Below are 22,415 nucleotides of genomic sequence, written 5' to 3'. Positions count from 1 at the left end.
TAGTTTGCTGGTTTCCTGAATTTATTAAAGCCTGCAGTATAGTATACTGGTGCATCTTCGTGGTTGAAAGTAAAGCCTGTACAATATACATTAGGATGGTAGTCCGGGAGCGGCAGGTTCCTTTTGTTCCAGTTCATTATTCTAACTGTATCTCACTGAAGCCTCTAAAACTATTACGCATCATCAATATTCTGAATGTTCTCTGTTGTTTAGTTATCATCAAGTTTTCATTATCGTTACATCTTTATTTGCATTTCCATGACCCTAAGTTTGCGATTAAATCAGTTTAATCCTACAATTTATGCCCAATGGTAAATTAATCAAACTGATTCCATCTCCATGAGAAAGCTTAATTGGTTTATAAATGGTCTTTAGCCGGGCACTAAAAATTATCTTTGGGATCTTTTAAGAAGGTTGGATAAATTGTATGAACAAAGCTCATTGTGGATTTAGGAGGAAGAATGTGTAAACAAAACTCACTTTTAAAACATTGGCCTACAATTACTCATTATAGATTCATTTACAATTTATGTTTTAAAAATCAGTCCTATTCTTCTCAGCTACAAAACATTTAGGCTAGTAATGAAAATGGACCAGCTGAAAAAAGATCTTTAAACAGTATTACGAAATATGAATATATAAAGATACTCATTACTGCAGTAAATTAGGATAGGTAGCAAAGCAAACTTTAAAAAAAATCAAAAAGGTCATGTGGTTTCCCTTTACTTGATTGAATTTCTTTGTTGGTAATCAAGTACAAGATATTATCCTCAATTTTATTTGAAAATAATGATATCTGAAAAATATCCTGGGGACACTCTGTTAAACAAACCTTCGTAGGGGATGCTTCCAAAATGACGGTATGTCGGAATACTGCATAAGGATATTCTCCTAGGATTATATTATGGATATGTAATCTATCTATTAATTTTTGATTAATGACAAAAGGAGTTTTTAAGATTTAAATGATTTTATCGATGAGTAGTTAATATCATAACAGATCCAAATACGTAAATGATGTAAAATTAAACTTTGTTGGTCTTAACCTCACAAAAGAAAATTTATTTTTAATTAAACATGTGGGATTATGTATGGTATTCATCTGGTATAGTTTTCAAACTTTAGATGTCAGTGAAACAATAGTATGCCTCCCTCTGTCGTTTTTATCGCATAATTACGAATTTGCTACAATTAAATTTCATCATATCCAGAGGGGCGGATCTAGGATTATTTTTGCGGGGGGCATGCGCGATTGTAGTGAGCAAATACACTGGGGGTTCCAGGAACCTTCGGCCCAGAAAAAATTTTATGGTGTTCTAGGAGATCACTAATGCACTCTGATTCGATCATGTAATACAAATCTACAAATACAATTGGTGACATAGTCAAACATAACCACTTCTAAGTACAGTATAGAATTGTAATCCGTGTCTGAGATCTGTTTAATACAGAGTACAGTAATTAAAAAAAGAACAACTTCAAACTCAATCTATAAACAGACATTCTATCCAGGGTATTCTAGACACATGAATAATAGTATGGAATGTGTCTAGCTTTTGATATTTTAGAATATTATTTTATATAAGCCATGTTTGAAATGTTGGATCAAGATAATGAACCATCATTAGTGCTTCCAGTGTGTAAGTTATTACAGTAATTGTGTGATTTTCTTTTTAAGTATTGTAGAAGAGTTCATAGCTGGAGATATCAGATGAATGGTAAAGAATGTGCCTAGCTTTTAACATTTTAGAGGGTTTGTTATTTAAACAAACCTTGTTTGAAACCTTTGTTAAAACCTTTTTAAAACCATCCTTGGAAACATCAAATGAATGGTAATGAATTCAGAGGGTGTGTTAAAATTAGAAAGCCAGACACAATGTTTGAAATGTCGGTAAAAGGCCTACAGTATAATGAACCATCATTGGTGATTATGCATTTTTCAGGGTTCTAAAGTAAATAGTTTGTAAGTATTCTACAATACTAATTGCTGCATCATCTCATAGCTGGAGACATCAAATGAATGGTAAAGAATGTACTAGGTCTTGATATTTTAGTGGGTGTGTTATCTAAATAAATACTAAGTATTGTATCAAATGCGAATAAGTATAAGGTACAATGAACTGTGTTCAGTCAACTATGACATTGTACTCAATTTATATAACTACTAAAAGGTTTATAATTAGTGTATGCATGGCTAAAAGCAGCGGATCATGTCGGAAGACCTCATAAACAATTCGAATTAGAATTATACAGTAATCTGCATTTTAGCCATTTTTCACCGGTAGAAGAAAAATGTCTTGCAGACCCAAACAACCGCTCAAGAAGCAATGAACTTTCAATTGCCAAAAGTTTGTTTGTCAGTAAGAAAAATGTTGAACAACTAATCAGTAGTATCTACATTGATTAAAATTTAGAACATTTTTTGTTAAAGTGGGGAACAAAATCATGAAAAACATATGCAGTAGTAGGTATAGTAAGTTAGTAAAAATTAAGAGTTTAAAATTACTATGTAGAGTAATAAGCAAGGCAGTGTCCTAAAAGTAGTATTTGTTGACTCTTTTGACCAATCACAGACCTAGTGCTTTAGATATGTTTTGACCAATCGTGGGCCTTGTACTTTATTGATTACAGGCATGGTGTCTAATTTTATTAAGGAAGTGTTTAATTGGAAAATTAAACATTACTATTTTTACTTGAAGACTTAATTTAATGATACAAATTATCCTTCAAAAGCCTGTGGTATTTAATTAAAATAATAACAAAAGAATACAGTGTTTCAGCATAAACCAATAATAAACAACTGAAGACTGGCTTGAATTTTAAGAGCAAACATTAGATGTCTGATATGGGAAGTGGTCAAGGATTAGCTGACCACTCCTTCAATGGCCTGCTGTTGGGAGTTTTAGCAGCAAGGATATTTGTAGTAAAAATGGCCTTCAATCAGTGTGAATGTTTTGTTTTGTTTTAACGAACTTGAACTTCAAAGAAACCTAAAATAGCAGTATCAACAATAGTTAAGAAGTTCTTAATTATTTGTGAAAGGATTAAATGGACATTGGCCTACATTCTTGAGAAACCTACAAATTCTTTAAATAATTTAGATGTTTTTGTATAGAAAGTTTAGAAAAGGTCCAAGGGGTTGATGATGGAAAGGGAACTTTATTTATACAATATTTTCAAGTCTCCTGGAGAGACCAGATAGCCACAATATAATAGCTACTGTACAATATAATAGCTGTTGAGGCTAGTGGCTATAGCCTCAATAAGGCAGCCTCTCCCTTCAATAATCAGATAAACCATGGAGGTAAAAAATTATTTATTTTACCTCCATGGATAAAATGTACAATATCCAAATAGCTGCAGGTGCAAGTATTTTTGTTTTAATGTTGCACGTAGCTATTTGAGCCAAAAAACAGACATGCTCTCTTGTTTCTAAGTGCGTCCAGAAGGATGTAAATTCAACTTTTTAAAAAAAAAGTTTGTTTACAGATATATTAATTTAAAAAAGATAATATGATCAAACCATAAAAAACACAGCCCTTTGACCCACATAACAGTGCAGTTCAAAATACTGAAATTCTTGTCACAGTGACTAAGAACATTACACTTACAGTAATACTGTCTGAGTCATTCAAGATGCGTCAAGATTAGTCAAAGAAATTAATATGAATTTTTTTTTGCCACATTAGTGCACCATCATGCCGTATATTATATATATTATATTTTTGAAACTGTATATATTATTTTGTTTATATTGATTGTACAGTATTACTGCCATGTATATGTAAGGAGAATTGATAAAAGTGGCAAAAAATGAAATATAAATTTTTAACAATATTTTGATTTTCTGTTATTTATATCAGACATATGCCAGGGTACTGTACTTAATTGCCCAGAGGAAACGTTTCTTGACCAGTCAATCAGCCTTGACCACTCATAATTGGTTAATCTTAATGGGTCACAACACACAAGAGACAAGAAAGTGGCCCTGGGCAATAGGAAACAATATTAATATGAAACTACTAAAGTATCATAAATTTGGAATATTATACTGTTGAATCGAAACTCCATATCTGCGGTGAAGGACAAGACAGACTCATCTATTCTTCGGTTTCGTGCTAGTTAAATCTATCACAGCCTTATACAAGATGTTATCATTCTCTTCTGTGTGTTTGTATACATGTAGAAATATGTATTATTATACCAATAACAATTAAATTTATTTAGCTACTGTATGGTTATTATATTCTATACTACTATTCTACTGTACTCTATAAACTTTCTCAAATTCCTATATACAGTATTACAACCAATACATTTGCCTTACCTTATTCACTTGTTTGTACTGTAAGATTGAAGTTACCCAATGAGGAATGTTTTACTCACAAATTTTTGGGAGAACAGACAGTGAGTTTACATTAAATTAGTATAAAGTAAAATCAATAAAGAGTGTGTCTACCACCATACCTTGGGTTCATCTGTTTTACACTTGGTTTTAACTGTTGCTGCGTCAGTGGTAGTCTTGTTCCGGTGAAACTTGAAAAACCCGAATCAAGTCTGTCAAGTTGCATCATCTGCTGATCAGCTTCCGGTTGCGAGAACTGTGAGCATCCGCTGTCACGAGCATCATCGTATGTCTCTGTGGGGGCGCTGCTTGGTGGTCTTACAGGTCCGTTGTTTGAAGCTATCATTGTTTCAACCATGGCGGGGCTGGGTAGTTCTTCATAGTGGTGGTTCGGGTCGTGGGGCTTGTTGTCATGTGGGTTATTGCCATATATTGGTGGCGGTAAATAAGTTGGCAGTGGTGCTGTAAAAAACGAACAAGGAAAATATATTAGTTGTGCATTGATGATAACTATTTTATTACGTGTAAGAATAACAAAAATGCCTGTATTTTAGAATTGTGCCCTATTACAGTATGTCCATGGGAGCCACATGGAGCTGTTCTACACACCAGCTTGATGGCTGTACTCTTTTTTTAAATGTTACTTTTATGCACAGAGAGAAACAAAGAAAGTAATGAGATTGAAAGTAAGGATTGAACTACCTGGCGACTGTCTGAACTTATGCCCTTCAGTCCAGACTTCTGTACCATTGTGCCAGTTTAGTAGTTTTAGGATAATTAGGAGAGGCAAAGTACAGTATACAAATAGGGTTTAACTAAATTCATGCACTGTGATTATACAAGTACATTATGATGTTATAGAATCTAATAGAAGGTATAGGCCATTGTACTATATCTTACGACAAAACCGTGATGCATCATTAACTACTGTAGCCTGTAATTTATTCATTAAAGTATGAACCAAATTAGCAATTAGCAAAATAAACATATGTTTTAGTAAATAATTAACATAAAAATTATATCCTATAAATGTGACAAATTAATGGTATTAGTGTAACTTATTATTAACATTGTATTATAATTAATATTCCATAATGATATGTAGAACATTTTCTGTTTTACTATTCCAAGTTGATAATTATGTTCTTGTAAACATACTGTATACACTTGTGACTTGAATGCACAAAATAAACACATTAAATATTCATCATATCATCGTCTCCTCATAATTTATACATACAACAATGTATATGATAATCGTAATACAATATAAATGTATATTTGTAAGTAGGATAACAGGTTTCTAAAATATAAATCACAAACTTAGTATTGTATTTTCCCTACCAAATATTGTATTTGTTCATTTAAAAACCATTCCACTTGTCCTTAATATTATGCAATAAGGTATCTGACGATAGACATCAAATAAACTTTGAATACATATTTATGACGTTCAACGACCATATGGTATCAAAGGTAATGACACCATGGGACAATGTCTATTAGCAGGTCATTACAACAGTAGGTCATTACCATGACGATAATGTCATCATAAACCTCTTGAAATGACACAAGCTATTGAGGATGTTGATCATTTTGAAATTTATTATGAAATATTTAGATTACAGGTTGATTTGAACAAAGACAATGTAAAGATAAGTTTGCAGACTGGCTGAAGTTCAAACAGTAAAAACAATCACAATTTAAATTGCCTGGTACAGATAGCTGTTAAGGTACTCTGTAAATATAATATAACCGCTATTAAGAGACACCTTTGTGACACACAAATGTCCACTTACTGGTGTCCCCTAGCCTCTGAATAATGGTTGGCTGTAGCGTTACTGTAGTTTTCTCTCCTGAATAGGAATGTGCCCCAACGAAGGGGGCCCACCTTCCAAACGATATATAAACTAATTTTATGTAACTTAGTCATCCTACGGTGATATATTGAATCTGTAGAATAAGAAGTGTACTATAATACACTACTCCTACAGATAGATCATAAATTCTTTAAATATTAACTAAGATTATTACAAGTAGAAATACATTATCATAAATGGATTTTGCAGTCAAACTGCAAGATTTTTTAGGATTATCTTGTACATTCCATAGTAGCATTATCCATTTAACCTTTTTGATATTATATAAATGATTCTTTTACATAACGCTAACCTGGGTTCAATTTAAACTTACACATTTAGATAAAATATTATATTGTTGTCTACTATTGGAGTTCAGCTTAGTTTTTTAAACTATTGTTATGTACAGAATACATAATATAATATATAATAATATATAATACTTCCTTTTCAATTGTGTAAAACGTAAAACGATTGTTCAGACTTTGTCTCTAATAAATAAAACTATTTTTCTGCATTTTTCATAGATACAGTAATAACATGCTCTTATATAGATTACTTGATAATTTTGATATTGTAATATAAAATGTCCCCTAAAAGTAATCTATCATTGATATTAAACTTGCATATTAAAGATAACATTTCATTTTTATCAATTTTATTTCTATTCAATTTTTCATAAAACAGTTGTGCTGTTTTTTATTGGATGTTTAAAAAATATCAGAATCAATATACTTTCTTTTCATAAATATTCTTTATTTGTTGCTATACAATAGAACACTGAATTAAATTACTTAGGAAAGCAAATTAAAAATGTGTTTTTCAATATAGATGTTGGAACAATATGTGAAAGAAATGTTCTCAACATGGTTCTACAGTATGACCAGTATTAAACAGCCGGGAAATCGTCACAACATAACACCAATGTGAGTGTTAAACTGTAGGCCTACTAATAAGAACTAATGTTCAAGCTGGCCTACAGTAGTATACTATCACACTATATCATAAGTTTTAAGTACCATATGTTACATGAAAGTGTGGGTTGCTAAGGTCATCAGTCAGTGGTAACATGTTGTTATGACATTAATTTTCAAAGAGGTGTTAATTTATTAATGATTCACATAAAGGTTTCAAATTAAAGTATACTATAGTAATTAAGGTGGTTTTTAAGAATTTTCCAGGTAACATTTTTGGTAAAACACCAAAGAAAAATTCTCAAAAATCAGAAACCAGATGAATTTATTTCAACATTAAAGGTAGATTGGTTTAGCACTTGTTTTACACACCATAATACTGATGTTCAATCTTGAAATAAGTCATTTTATACTGGTAACATTACAACAATGTACCACAGTACCTGTAAAAATGTATGTGGGTAGATTTATCAAGGTAACTTTTACAACTTAATTTGTTATTTCCGAACAATTTAAAATAATGGTACTATATAACCTTCATTCATTTCAATAATATCCAATTTTCAAGTTCATTTTATATAATGGCAATTAATGTTAATTAATAATTATGGATATCGCCAGTTAAAACAACATGGAACTGCTGATGTATAGTAAATAATTATACATTTTAATTAGTGGTCTCTATTATATTCATTTACATAATAGTTAAAGTCCTTGTGGAGGCGTTCACAAGTGGGTATACATTTGAACAGATGTGAGTGACCATAATTAATGATAATCATATTAAATAATTAATTATACATTATTATATGGTTGGAAAAGGCATTGAAGGAGAAATGTGTGTTACTGTTATGTAACTTGTGCATACAAAATCTGTTTGGACTACTTTTTATTTTGCTTTGATTTTCATTTTCCTCCACCCTAGTCTTGCACCCCAACACAAACCTTTGTGACACTCTTATAGTATCATACTTTTTGAGGTATTATTAGCTATATATGATTATTTTTACTACGAAGTACTGTATAACTTTAGAATAATACTTTTTTATAAAAATAATTTTTTTTGTTTGGGGCTTTTAAATAAAAAATTCAGATTTTTTGTTCAATTTGCAATTTACTCTATATATTACTTAGTACAATATAGTACCTTGAGATTTTTCCAAAGTAAATAATCTGAAAAAAAAGTTACCCGCCAATTTACTCCAAGTAATCTGCATATCCTGCCAGTGATGGACCAATAGTTGGTTTTGATTATTAAACATGGTTTAATTAATCAACTAAACACATGTGCCATTTGTCTTTTGTCTAATGAACAACGGACTAACAGCGATGAATGAATTTTATATTAAAAACAGTGGGGAAACTTATTACTTCGGCACTTCAACAAGTGAAGAATTTTAAATTGCATTTAAATCATATCATTTGGAGCTTATACTGTATGGCACAGTTTCTGTAAGTGTTTGTATGAATGTCCTAAAAATGATGACGTGTTTGTCTGCCAGGTTATTTCTGACGTATACTGGTACCCATTTCTTATTTTGATTATTGTTACCCAAATCAAGAAAGATGAATGGTTTTGTCTTTGTTTATAAATACATTGCTATACGTACGACAATGCTTGAGAAATAATTCAAGAGTTGAATTGAAATCTGAACAGAACTGTACATTGTAGGAAGAAATAGCTTAAAAAACATGGGATAATTGAACAAAAGTTAAGGTAGTTTGAGTTAACCCATGGATCTAATTTTATACCTCCATGGTTAACCCAATCAATCACTCAAGGGTGTGATCTATGATCTAAACACTAACATACCAAACAGTCCAAGTCATAATAGAGTGGGCCTACATACAACTCCTCTGTGTTGTATAAAAACACATCCAGCTACAATAACTACATCATTTTATCCCTAATATAATATTAAAATAAATTGTCTTTATTTATATAGCAGCAGTACTTCAATATAAACAAAATAATGAAGAGACAAGGAGATTTGGTTCAACAACCATGTTAGAAAAATGTGGATACTTACCATAGTCAGTAGTGGGACTTCTGTCCAATTGGTTGAAGTGTTGATTATGGTGTAACATAGACCCAGGGGAAGACATGTTCCAAAAAGGGGAAATGCCGTATTATGTATAAGTAAACTTGGCAGTGATGGCTTAATCCAATGACTAAATACACTACAGGCCCATAGCATGCACCCTTCTCATTTCACGCTTGACTGGGTAGATAAAATGTGCTCAAAGACCACCTTTAATACACGCCTTTCTATGACCATTGATATTAACCAATCAGAGGTTGTGTTTGAGAGGCTGGCGGGAGATTGTTCAGCCTTCCATTCATTATACTATTATAGCTTTGTCATTCTGGTCACACTTCAGTAAACAATGTAAACAGTGAGTAAAGCTCATTATTTATCCAACAACTAAAAGTTTCTAAAAATTATACTCCTTTTCTTTAAAGCAATTGTATCCTGTGACGTTCTTTTTATAATTTCAAAACCACAGGAATTTTATGAATAAAATTCATCTAAATTTATTTATTTAAATACAAAACTGTCGAAAAGCATTCTCTAAATTTGTTTTAAAGGAAGAAATTCTAATAAAGCACGCCCTCAGACAAATTTGATGAATTTCATCTTCAGACCATTGTTTAAAAAAGATGAAAATATACCGGAAACTATAGATTGATAATTAGAATGTATGATAATAGAAATATTGTAAGATGTTTATTTTATACTGTATAAATCCAAAGACAAATTACCGAAAAAATGACAATTTTGGCTGGATGTCAATACAAAATAAAATTAAAACCATAAAGTAAAACCATCGGCCAGAAACATTTTCAAAGCTTTCAGGCAACACTAGCCCTTCATCAGTGCAAGTCATTAGCATAAAATATTTATAAATATAAGGAATCTTTAAATTCTTAAAATTTAGCAATGTTTATTTATATACTACATTCTAATACTCTGATGATACAGTAAAATATTTTTTATAGACTTTTTATAACATATATTGTTCAATCCGTCTGCGAATCTAATAATAATTTTCTACTGTGTCTTCAGGAATAATAAATTACATCGCGTCACAAACGAATATTGGCACTAAGCCAATTTCATCTTGCTTACGTATGACTAATTATTCCCATACATTTTCCACTGATTTCATTGGTCGGTTAAGTCATTAGCATAAACTCATTCACAAGATGTTTTTGTTACTACAAATAACATCCGTCTATGAATACAACTCAAATTATGAATGAAAAAGGAAGCTAAGGTATTAATATTTCCTTCTATACACAAGGAGTTAGAAAAACTAATTTGCATACTTATTTTGAATTATGTTAATGAGTTTTACTACTGGCTATTAAATGTAAAACATTAGCTTATGAATAATAAGATATAATAAAATTAACCGTCATGTTTATATATGTTTTTTTATCTATTTATAAGGAAATAAAAAATAAAATAATTTGTATATCGTTACTTAAAAGTAATCAAGGATTATTCTTTTTCTTGATATGAAATGAAATTTAATCTATGTGGTAAAAAGTCCGCATTTATTAGATACCATACAGTTGATTAATATCATTTCTACTACTGTAAGAAGGATATATAATTCGCGTGGATAACTGAAGTGACGAGTTCAAATCTAGATTTTATTTTTATAATTTCCTCAATGAAATCATTTTTTTTTCCATTTACATTGAAACATTTTTTTAAAATTCATATTATAAGTTTAGTATTATTTCATTTAAAGATGTATTGTCCCCCAAAAACATGAAAAAATAAAGATTAATAAAATCAGATTTTGAATAGGCAATTTCACAGTTTTAATAAAGTTATTCATAAAAAAAAAAAAAAAAATAATTATTTCACTTATAAAAAGACAAAAGAAATGGTTAATTTCAACCAAAAACCATTGTCTTCCAGACAATTTAGGTATATTTTGCTTTAAATTACATTTTTTTGGTGGAAAATGTTTTTTTTCGAGTTTTTGGTCATAGTGAATAACTATTATGTGATATTAAAATGGCATATTCAAAAAAAAAAATTTTTTTATTATTTTTTAGAGGGACAATATATCTTTAAATATATGTTTCAATATCTCCTTTTAAAATCTAATATTTCTTACTAAATTTTATAATTTAATATTTACGAATAACTTCTTTGTTAATTTGAAGCACATGTATGTATTAAATAATTTAGAAAAAGCATTTTCTTTATGTATAAACAAGCATCTTGTCCTCATACAAAATATTATTTATTGCCCATATCACAACTCCACACCCATGCTGTACATCCCACAAAAACCCACATAATATTATTAACATATGTCTACAATAATCTTGGATCATTTTATCTTGATCAAAATCACATCAAGAAATATGTAGGCCTATATGGTTCCTCTATTTTATTGTAAGATAATTTTAGCCAATGACATCATGGATCTCAGAAGGTGTTAGGCTTCGAGAAAGAAAAATCATCCGATGCATGTACACACAGATTTGTACTGTACCTTTCTCTCTACTTATTAATGATGATCTTAACATAAACAATTAATTAAAAGACATAAAAACAGTACAAAAGAATTACTTACTGTAAATAACATTCCAACCATTGTTATTACTTGGATAATGGTAAAACTCGTTGGCCGACATGTTTAATAAAATTATTCTCTAGTCTAATAGAACTGTCTAGTACAACTAGCTGCCGGTAATATCTGTTGAGAGACTGCTTTGGTTGGCTACGTAAATAGCGCGATCTATTCACAGAATAGCAATCAATAAATGGAATGTGGTTTCGTCAGAGTGCACAGCATGACAAAAAATGAATTAAACATGAGCTTAGCTAGTCGCTCACTGCCAAGTGTCTTTTGTAGTTGTATATCCTTGGTGATATATTATAGCATATTACATAGTCTCTATTCTAAATACCTGTTGTAAACATAACCTTGGTAGTTATCAGGCCAAACTGTAGCTTAGCTGAATTCTTGCCAAGATTTGATGATCATTTTATTCAGCAATCTCTAACTAAATGTACCAGCAAGGTTTCTCTGTTCAATATTTTACAATACCGGTTAATATTTAAAAGAGCATGTGACAATCTGTATTACAATTCTTTAGTTAAGTAAAGTGTTACATAATCATCATTATCCAATCGTTTAGTGAAGTGAATATCACTGCGGTGTAAATACAAAGTTATCTACAATACTTCTAGGTAGGAAATCACATGTTTATTGATTATTATTGGCATATTGCCAAGATTGTGTGGTAAACAAACACAATGTTGTCAATAATTAAAAACATATGTTGGAATCTGTTTACCAATTATGGAATATAGATACAAAATCATAATTATAATTATCATTTTAACTATTTAATAGCTTTGCACCAGGGAGCTAAGTTAGGAAAATGTTTTGCCCTACTCTGACAATGGAGCAGGGAAAAACATTTAACTTTAAAGATTTTAAACATAATTGCAAATTAAAAGCTTCCTAATAACTTTTTATGTCAATATGCAGCATAATAGTTAAACAGATATACTATACAGGAGAGAAGTTTATTACTGCAGCAATCATGCGTCTATTCAACCATTATTTGGCTAGGAACCAAACTTTTATAATGCAGATATTGATTTTTAATGTTACTTCTTGTCATTATGCCAATTAAAAGTAGGTAAATTAAACTTTGCACAAAATAGGTCAAAGTTGGAACAAAATAGGTAAAACTTGGAAAAAAATAGGTAAAACTTGGAACAAAATAGGTAAAGATTTGAACAAAATAGGTAAAACTTGGAACAAAATAGGTAAAGATTTGAACAAAATAGGTAAAACTTGGAACAAAATAGGTAAAGATTTGAACAAAATAGGTAAAACTTGGAACAAAATAGGTAAAGATTTGAACAAAATAGGTAAAACTTGGAACAAAATAGGTAAAACTTGGAACAAAATAGGTAAAACTTGGAACAAAATAGGTAAAGATTTGAACAAAATAGGTAAAACTTGGAACAAAATAGGTAAAGATTTGCACAAAATAGGTAAAACTTTGCACAAAATAGGTAAAACTTGGCACAAAATAGGTAAAACTTTCCACAAATTAGGTAAAGATTTGCACAAAATAGGTAAAACTTAGAACAAAATAGGTAAAACTTTGCACAAAATAGGTAAAACTTTGAACAAAATGGCTTAAAGGTTTGCAAAATTGAAGGATAAAAAGTTTTACATAAAGTGGTTAAACATAGGTAACATTAAGTCAAGTATTTTAAATTGAAGGATTAGGAGTTTTACACAAAGTGACTAAAAGTTTTGCACAAAATTAGAATAAATTTTGGAGCCACAATAGGAATAGAACCACAAACCCTCACGGTAATACTAGAGACTACATTGAGGGCGCTGGCAATTGACTCTAAAGTAGTTATATCTTTAAAATATATATGACCACTTATGCTAAATAAAGAGACCATGCTGAGGGCGCTATAAATTGACTTTAACAGTAGTTATTCAATATTCCACGCTATAAAGTAAACCCAAGCTTCTGCAAACTTCCGAACACTTCCGGCCAAATATTAATTCATGTTGATTAATATCCTAAGGGAATATTTGTGTAGTCTATTGACTTTTATTCAATTTCGTTAACAGAGAATGACTAGTTTGCTTAAATGACCTGGAATTCTGACCTTTATGGTACAAAACAAAATGTAATATAGCGTTAGCGTTATAGCTTCTAAGCTTAAACTGAATGTTGGTTTTATTAAATTTGTTTGCAGTTTCTTAGGCAGTGACACCGCAAACCTCAACAAGCACCTACAGGGAACATTTTCGCCAATGTAGCATAGCCAAATGCTACACATTACTACCACCACAAATCATATAGCGAAAAATGTAATGAAAAAACTACTCCAAATTCAGATTAGGTATTGCTAAAATATTTAATGAAAATGTTGTCCTTTCGATTATTTTTTTTCTAGGATAGTGATTAAATCTATGCATCTTAAAATAAACTATTAATATCTCTTTTATACAAATATTATTAGAAAAGGAAATGGTTTAGACTGCAGCTAAAAGACAATGGTTTCCTATATGCTGTATTTGGAATGAGCCACTGAAACACTGGCTATGTTTGTCTGTTCTAAAATAACTTTTGTTTCACAACCGGTAACTGTCAAAAACAAAACTCATAATATTAAACTAGTTTTGGATTTGTCTACTGCCAAATGATTTTCGTTTTTCTGTGTACAAGACAAGATTTTTACTATCAAACAATATTCAATTCATTTTAAAGACACTAGTCTCTCCGAGTGCTACCTAATTGGTATTTGACAAAAAAAGTTTTTCAAGAGTTAGTAAGTAGTATTAAATTAGAAGAGTATAGATAATATTTTGCTTCACTATCGTATGTCAAAAAAACGGAAAACTACAGAATAATAATATTTTTATTCTCAGTTTGGATTTATTGGTTGATCTCTCATGTTTTAATTAGCATCAAAAACTGTAAGAACTATTAACTAAACAATGTCAAGATGACATCACCCCCTTATCCAAACTTGAACTTTGACATTGTAAAAAATGATGAGCACATTACCTTCAGCAGTAGGATCCACTTCATCAATACACTGGTAATCATTAAAGATGGTTAATCGTTTATTTTCAATCTGTCTGCCACAGTTCACTGATAGGCCTACATTACCAACAGTATTAATAGTTTCTATTTCGGTTGCATTGCTATTTTCATCCATCTTCATCGGACTACAAAATCTTAATCAGACTTATGGATGGAGTAACAAAGTTCAGATTTATATGAATAAATTAGGGAAAAGACGAGTTCTGGAATAGTGATTGTCAAAAATCTTTAGTAAAAATCTTTTACAACACCAGTAACAACTTGAAACTGCAACAATTGATGACAAAGTTGTGGAAAATTTACTCAAATAGACAAGCTTTCGGCACAGCGAAAGTCTCTTTTACCAAAAAGTTCATAAAACAATTGAACGATCAGTTTCAGCATAAATATTTTTGTACCGAATATTCCAATGCACTTTATACAAAACAGGAGCAAAAAATAGCAAGTTCTGGAATTGTTACTTAGTACGATGACTGATAATTACGAAGTAATACAAGTCGGATAAAATGACTTGCTTAAAAGAAAAACCTTGAAAAACCTTATTACTATATGCATAGGTAAGCAGCTAACCCTGTGCGCAAATACAGGACATAAATGAAAACAATTCAACTGCAAACTAATTCATTTGATGGTTAGAAACAATCACACCAACTCCTTCCGTCATTCAAAGCACAGATCCAATCACAGAGTTCTCAATTGTTTTGGCAGACAAAATTTACAGGAGCAAATTCTGATCCCATGCGTGGCACAATGAAACTAAAATCACAGGAAGCAATTCACTCCAGCAAGTTTTCCTTTCTTTTTTTCGATTCCAACCGGAAGAATGGAATAGAAGTATTAGATTCTACTTTTTGTAAGAATTACTAAATAATGAAGAATTCAACCAAGATGTTTTGCAGAAGCATGGATATGTCGAACTGAGTTAAATTCAGAAGGCCTGGCTTCTAGATCATATTCTTGAATCATGGAGAAGGAAGGAGTGACTTTCCATGCTTGATTAACTTTGAATTAACTTTAAGAACAATTTATGTGGTTCTTGCACAACTTCCATATAAGTACATATGGTACTCACGAATGGGTCATCACCCCTGTAAAATGAGCTGCTATGTATTTCGTTACATTTGTGTGCTATAAGTATTACCTTTTATTACTTTTTAGTTATTTATTATGGAATAGAAACTGCTAAAGTTATTACTAGTCATGTGAACTTATACTTGATAAGACAATAGTATATTAGTAACCTAAAAAGGAAGCAAAATAAAACTACAGTAGCTATACTATAAAACCACCTGTGGGATTTCCTTCAATGCTACTGTATACCTCCAGCTGGGATTTAAAAAAAATACATGTTTCAAAAGAATTTTACAATGTTGTTTTGAAAAAGTAACTCCTTAATACGCCTGTCATTATAACTTATATTTTTTACAGATACTTTTTGAAGGGGGCGGATCCAGGATTTTTCAAACAGGGGAGCACTAGCATGAAAAAAATACATTTAAGCTGTCAAAAGGGGAGTGAGTGCCTCTGGTGCAACTAACCCCCTGGATCCTCCTCTGATTTTCAGTTTCAGTTGTGTTTAAGCACTTCATTTTTTTGTAATACTACATTAGTTTCTACATTAAAAAAAAAATGTCAACAAGCTTTGAAAAGATGTACTAAGAAAATGATATTTTGGTAGGATAGGATACATAGATGCTTTTTCACTCAAGTTTATGTGAATACTGTTCCGGCTAGCTCTCATATGGGAGCTTCAAAGTGCTGGAGAATGGAGCAGTGTAAATGTTTCCTCTGCTTTTCCTCTTTTTTTTATGGATCATTTTTGTGTGTAACTTAGAAACATTGTATTAGGCATTATATAAGACAGTACTGTAAATGCAAATGAATACTGTATTAAAAAAAACCTGAATGAAATCTTGAATATCACTAAGATTGAAACAAATCATGTTCACAACAAGTTGATGTATTAGTTCCTTCCAAAGATATCAACAAGGTTGATCACCTGACACTTCCCTAATTCAGGGATACATTTTACGCAAATGGTTCATTAGGACCACTAATTCTCACTCTAACATTTCATCAGGATTGTGTGACCTATAACGCATGAATGGGTTAGAGGAGGAAAGGCAACATTTCCTATTATCAGTGAAACGTATCCATCGTTTTACCTTGGTCTTACTACCATTTGTAATCTACTCTAACTTGTAAGCATTCTGTAACAGATGTTTGGCTTTTTCCCAAAATCAAAGGGCTTGAAATTCACCCTAGCAAACTAGCAATTTGGGCGGTTCATTTTGTTGTAGTAAAAAAGTAAATTTCTTGCCCTCAGAAGGTAACCTCCTTTTTAACTACTTAAACAAAGTCCAAAGTGTTTTATTTTCAACAATAAAGAATATCGTTATTAATAACCACTATATTATCGTGGTACTACCAGGATACGCCCAAGAAATTGTTCACAATAACAGATCTAATGCAACAACAGACAAAAGATGACATTGAAACTTTCTATTACATGGAGGATATAGTTCCATACTATATATTGCAATAATACATTTCCAAATAAAATAAATCATACATTTGCTACCTTAATCATACATTTTAGCTCATAAATATAATAACAAAATTAATAATATAATCATACTGGGACAGCTGGTTATATGTAAACATATAGAAACTATTCCCACAAAATTAACATTTTCAAACAAAGAAACTAAAAAGCCAGAATTACAACCCAATTTATTAGATAGTGAGGTAGCTAATTGATTGTAAAAAGTAAACTTACACCAATAAAAATGAGGTTTTAATTGACCATTAATACATTATCTTTATATGACACACATTTGAGATTTACGAGGCTCAAAATAGGTGATAGGTGATAGTTTTTGTTGTAAAGCTAGCTCTCTTGTATAGCCTTGTCCGAAAGTGAGCTGCTTGTATAGGGAATATTACAGTACCTTTGTTTGAAAATGTTATAAATTTTAAACACAGTAGTCCGCTGCCCTCTATATTCCTTTAACTTTAGTTTTATTAGTTTTATACTGTACATCATTAGTTCACAGTTATTAATATCAATTCTCATAAATTAATATTAAATTATAAAAATTCCTCTATAGATTTTAATATATTTGCCTGTAATAAGATTATTTTTATAAAAGAATGAATATACGTACATTTATCTCGTGTTAAATAAATTTTCGGCAAAAAAGTTAATTCATAACCCATTTTTATTTATTTATTTATTTATTTTAACTGCCATGTAGAATGTTAACTTAACTTTTTACCAATTTTCTATAATTACTGTATAAACAAATAAATTACAGTAATTAAAATGTCCGTTTAAGTTCTGTTACAGGATGAAAAGCTTAAACATTTCCTATAATCATAAACAAACTATGCTAATGTTATGCTAAATGATTAAGGGGATTCACTCCACATTCAAGGTACTTCTTTTTGTTATCAGGAAGGCTTTGCTTAAAAGTTCTAAGCTTAACATCCAATTTTTAATTATATATGCAATTTGTAAAATGATACAAATTATAAGTTTACCTTGAAAAATAACAGTCCAAATACTATAATCTACAGTATATATTTTAACATGTTTGTGTGTTGCAATGACTGTATTGTTATTATATGTTCCTATACTACTTTCTTAGTATTTTTGTTAAAGAAGGTTTAAATAAACGTTCAACATTTAATAATTTTATATTAATATTAATAATGCCCTTATATGGTAAATTGTCAGGAAAGAAAAATGACCTATATTAATCATTTAGATCTTTCTTATCAGGATATCTGCTAATTAGGTTAAGTGACCACCTCATTTTGAACGTCCAGATTTTGTGACCAAAATAAAAATCATATTTTGGCTACCATCCAGTGCAAGGTTACTACTGCACTTCAATTTCACATTTAATAAAACTTTTTGAATAAGAAAAAATTAGACCCCATTTAAACTATGATTTGGACCAGATCTTGAAGCGGCCCAGGGCCCAATCGTAATAGTAAATGGGGTTTTATTTAAAGTACACACCACATTGTTTATATTGTCATAAAATGTTTTTAAAATGTCAACAGCAATATCTAAATGTTAGGTTTTGGTCAATCATTCAAAAAAATATGGATTTTAATAATTAGATAAATATTTAATCTATGCAAAAATGTAATGTACATAAATAAGTAGATACTTTTAAATTCTTATTTAGATATGGACACGGGGATACAAAGAATATGAATTTCTTGCGACCGTTATTATAATTATTACAAATATACACTGGAAACCGTTTTCTGCTTTGTGTTCGGTTCATTGCATTGCTGCATTTTCAAGTAAAAAAATTATGTGTTAACAATAATAATGTATTTCTATATCAATATCTATTTAATTTTAATTTAAAAGATGATTTAATCGTAATTCTGAATTAAAGCCAACAAACCCTCCCTTCACACGCCCCTACAATGACAAGATGACCGTAGTAAACGTCATCTATCGTTAAAACCTGGGTCATATTGTAATCAGGGCACTATCAATGCCATAATAGATACCGAAAATCTTTCAAAATATATACGAAAAGATAAAAACAGCTGTCGCAGATGTGTCAATGGCGCGTCACGTAAAAAACGACTCAACAGTCAGCACTTAAATTTAGGTAAATTGAGTAATCGTAAAACAGGAAACTGTGATTCACTACGTAGTTGTGTTTTGAAAAAGCGCATCAATGACCTAGAATGCGGTAAACTGTTAACGAACTTGACGAAAAGAATCGGTTGCATCAGTCAAGAAACAACTTTCAGTTGCAACATGTTTTGGCCTAGTTTGAATGTTTTGTCTACGCAGGAAATCTTCACATTAGGCGCAGGAGCCCCGGATAGCGTTACGAAGTCGTTAACTCTGTCAGCCCATGGTCAGCCCAACTAATGTGTTTTTCCCAAGGACAATTTATCAATAACTAAACTTTGTCACCACCCATAAGTGTGCTGTTCATTTCCTATTGACCAATGAACAACAATGTAACTGGACCTTAGTTTCTTGCTATTCGACCTTGGGTGCAAATTATACAATTAATTGATGTTAAGGCCACTGACTACTCTTTTCTGTATAGAAACACTGAATTGACTGAATAATAAGAAAACCCTACAATAATTTCTACTAGTCTACTGTACTACTTGATATGGTGTTATACAAGAACTATTGAATGTACGGAGAATAAAAAAAAAAAGTTAAACGTTATATGTAAAACATCACTTAGATGATATCATTTTCTAAACATTGTTTCATTAGTTATATCACGGAAAAATAAGTTAGTTATTTCTGTTTTAAAAAAGATTGAAATGAAATAATTCTTTTTAAACACTGTACTGTACTTGGAAACACGTACTTTATTTGTGATATCCTCCGTTAAAAATACAGTAGAACCTTTTTTCTGAAAGTGTCCCCTTAATAGGGGTTCTACTGCGCCTGGAACACTTCCTAAAAAAACTTGTCCTCTTCATAGAGGTTTCGCAGAAAAAAACCAATACCAATACTGATCTGGACTCGGAAATTTAAAATGTAGCAGACAACGTTTCACCAATGAAAACTTTCAAGACAGACAAAGTATCATAATTATTATGATATCCATTTTTATTTAATAACGATAAATGGATATAATTATTTCGTGTTTTTTGTTATTTTGTGATGGAAAAAATATTGAGTGAACATTGGCACTGAGCTTAAATGTTCCCAGTCCCCTTAATGTCCCCTTTATAGGAGTGTCCCTTCAGTAAGGATTGGCTGTTTCGCTCCTTAATAATAAATTATGGTGTCCATCTTATGTCCTCTCAATTTTAATGTACTACACCCGATAATAGAATACACATCTAGCTCGTGTGCACTTTAAACCTAGTACATCTTTCGAGACGAGTAGGGGGTTACCCCGGTGTATTAGTACATCACAGCCACTGATCATAACTGGGCCCTCTGGGAGACCAGTCTTTGACTGAAGAGGTTACCCAGTATAAATATATATTTCAATTCAATTCAATTTAATAGAATAACTGTACAGTAGGCTCCCATTTGATGCAATGTGTTACCCAATGTGCTCAATTTGATTGTGCTACCCAATCCATGCTATCCATTTGAAATAATGTGCTATCCATTTGAAAGAATGTGCTACCCGATAATCCGTAAAGAATAATGTACAGTACAATTATATCCATTTGATTGTGCTACCTAATGTGCTATCCATTTGAAATAATGTGCTATCCATTTGAAAGAATGTGCTACCCGATAATCCTTATAGAATAATGTACAGTACTATATCCATTTGATTGTGCTACCCAATGTGCTATCCATTTGAAATAATGTGCTATCCATTTGAAAGAATGTGCTACCCGATAATCCTTATAGAATAATGTACAGTACTATATCCATTTGATTGTGCTACTCAATGTGCTATCCATTTGAAATAATGTGCTATCCATTTGAAAGAATGTGCTGTCCATTTGAAAGAATGTGCTATCCATTTGAAAGAATGTGCTACCCGATAATCCGCATAGAATGTACAGTACAGTTATATCTATTTTGATTGTGCTATCTATTGTGCTATCCGTTTGAACTAATGTGCTGTCTGTTTGAAATAATTCAGTTTTTTTATTTTGAATATGTTTTGCTATCCATTTTAAACGTGCTAAACAAGTTACATATTTGTTGATATAAGTTTGCGGTAACCACGTATAGGCCTATTAGTTCTGAAAAGAACTGTTGAGTTGCTCGACGTTTCGATTTACTCCAAAAGCTATTCCATCATGCCGTATGCAGAGAATAGCCCACAAGTGTTTTCTCAGAGCAGGGTATGTTCCGTATGGGGTTCTGTATGCTATTTTTTAATAATGTACAAAAAAATGAAATGAATAATCATAATAAGTATCGGTATGTACGGAGAAAGCTCGAGCGGAAGTCAAGAGTTACTTTTGCCAACAAGACGAAGCGCGAAACAAATAAAAACGCAGCGCGAAACATCTGAAATGATATACAATTTCTTAAAACATGAAAACACAGAATATTATATTAATATAACTTTTTAATATTTCCAAAGGCTCGGACATGGAAGAAGGGCCTTAAAAACTGAATTGCTATATGTTAGACCACATTTCCATAACTTTTCAAAACTCATCGAACCCTCTGCTAGTAGGCCTAATAGGAGCGTATCGCCAAATCATTAGAAAAAAAAACATGGCATGAAGATAATCAAACAACGGCCAAAGAATACCAACAATTTTAATTTAGGTTTCAATTCTTAATTAATTGGTGGACTAAGCCTAGTTTGAAACTGTAGTGACCATTTATTTTAGAAAGAAAGATAGAAAAATTTGTTTCCATCTCCATGTTAATACCAAGGCACTTTTCAATAAAAAATTCTGGCCTAGTATTCTTGCAAGGTCGTCACAGCTCCAGTTACAAAGGTCGTCACAGCTCCAGTTACAAACGGTGATACAAAGTGTCAATCATTTGACCAGTGAACAGCCCACTGGTAGGATAGTCCTTGAAACCGTCCGTAAAACACATTAATCACTCACATCAGTCATGCCGCTAATGGTTGAAAACCTCACTTTTTGGGGTTTTCAAACGTAACGCTATCCGGGGCTCCTGCGCCTAATGAAGTTCCTACCATAAAACTGTTGTTTTTTTTTTATGAAAATGT

At 31.1% G+C, this 22,415-nt stretch overlaps 1 protein-coding gene across 7 annotated transcripts in view; it reads right to left on the bottom strand.

The window, feature by feature from the left end:
* Positions 1 to 22,415, bottom strand: part of LOC144851410 (uncharacterized) — a 48,080-nt gene that overhangs the window by 9,517 nt on the left and 16,148 nt on the right. For 4 of the 7 annotated variants that reach the window (XM_078708850.1, XM_078708852.1, XM_078708854.1 and 1 more), the window contains one exon: positions 4,468 to 4,807. In XM_078708850.1, the coding sequence (XP_078564976.1) occupies positions 4,468 to 4,807 (340 nt within the window). Of the gene's footprint in view, positions 1 to 4,467; positions 4,808 to 9,148; positions 9,541 to 11,720; positions 12,201 to 14,703; positions 14,965 to 22,415 lie in introns of those variants that run through there. The other 3 variants (XM_078708851.1, XM_078708855.1, XM_078708853.1) reach the window with 3 other exon arrangements.

Source organism: Antedon bifida, chromosome 9 (genome assembly GCF_963402885.1).
Source record: "Antedon bifida chromosome 9, ecAntBifi1.1, whole genome shotgun sequence".
In the NCBI taxonomy this organism is placed as follows: Eukaryota; Metazoa; Echinodermata; class Crinoidea; order Comatulida; family Antedonidae; genus Antedon; species Antedon bifida.
This window is presented reverse-complemented; position numbering and strand designations above follow the sequence as displayed.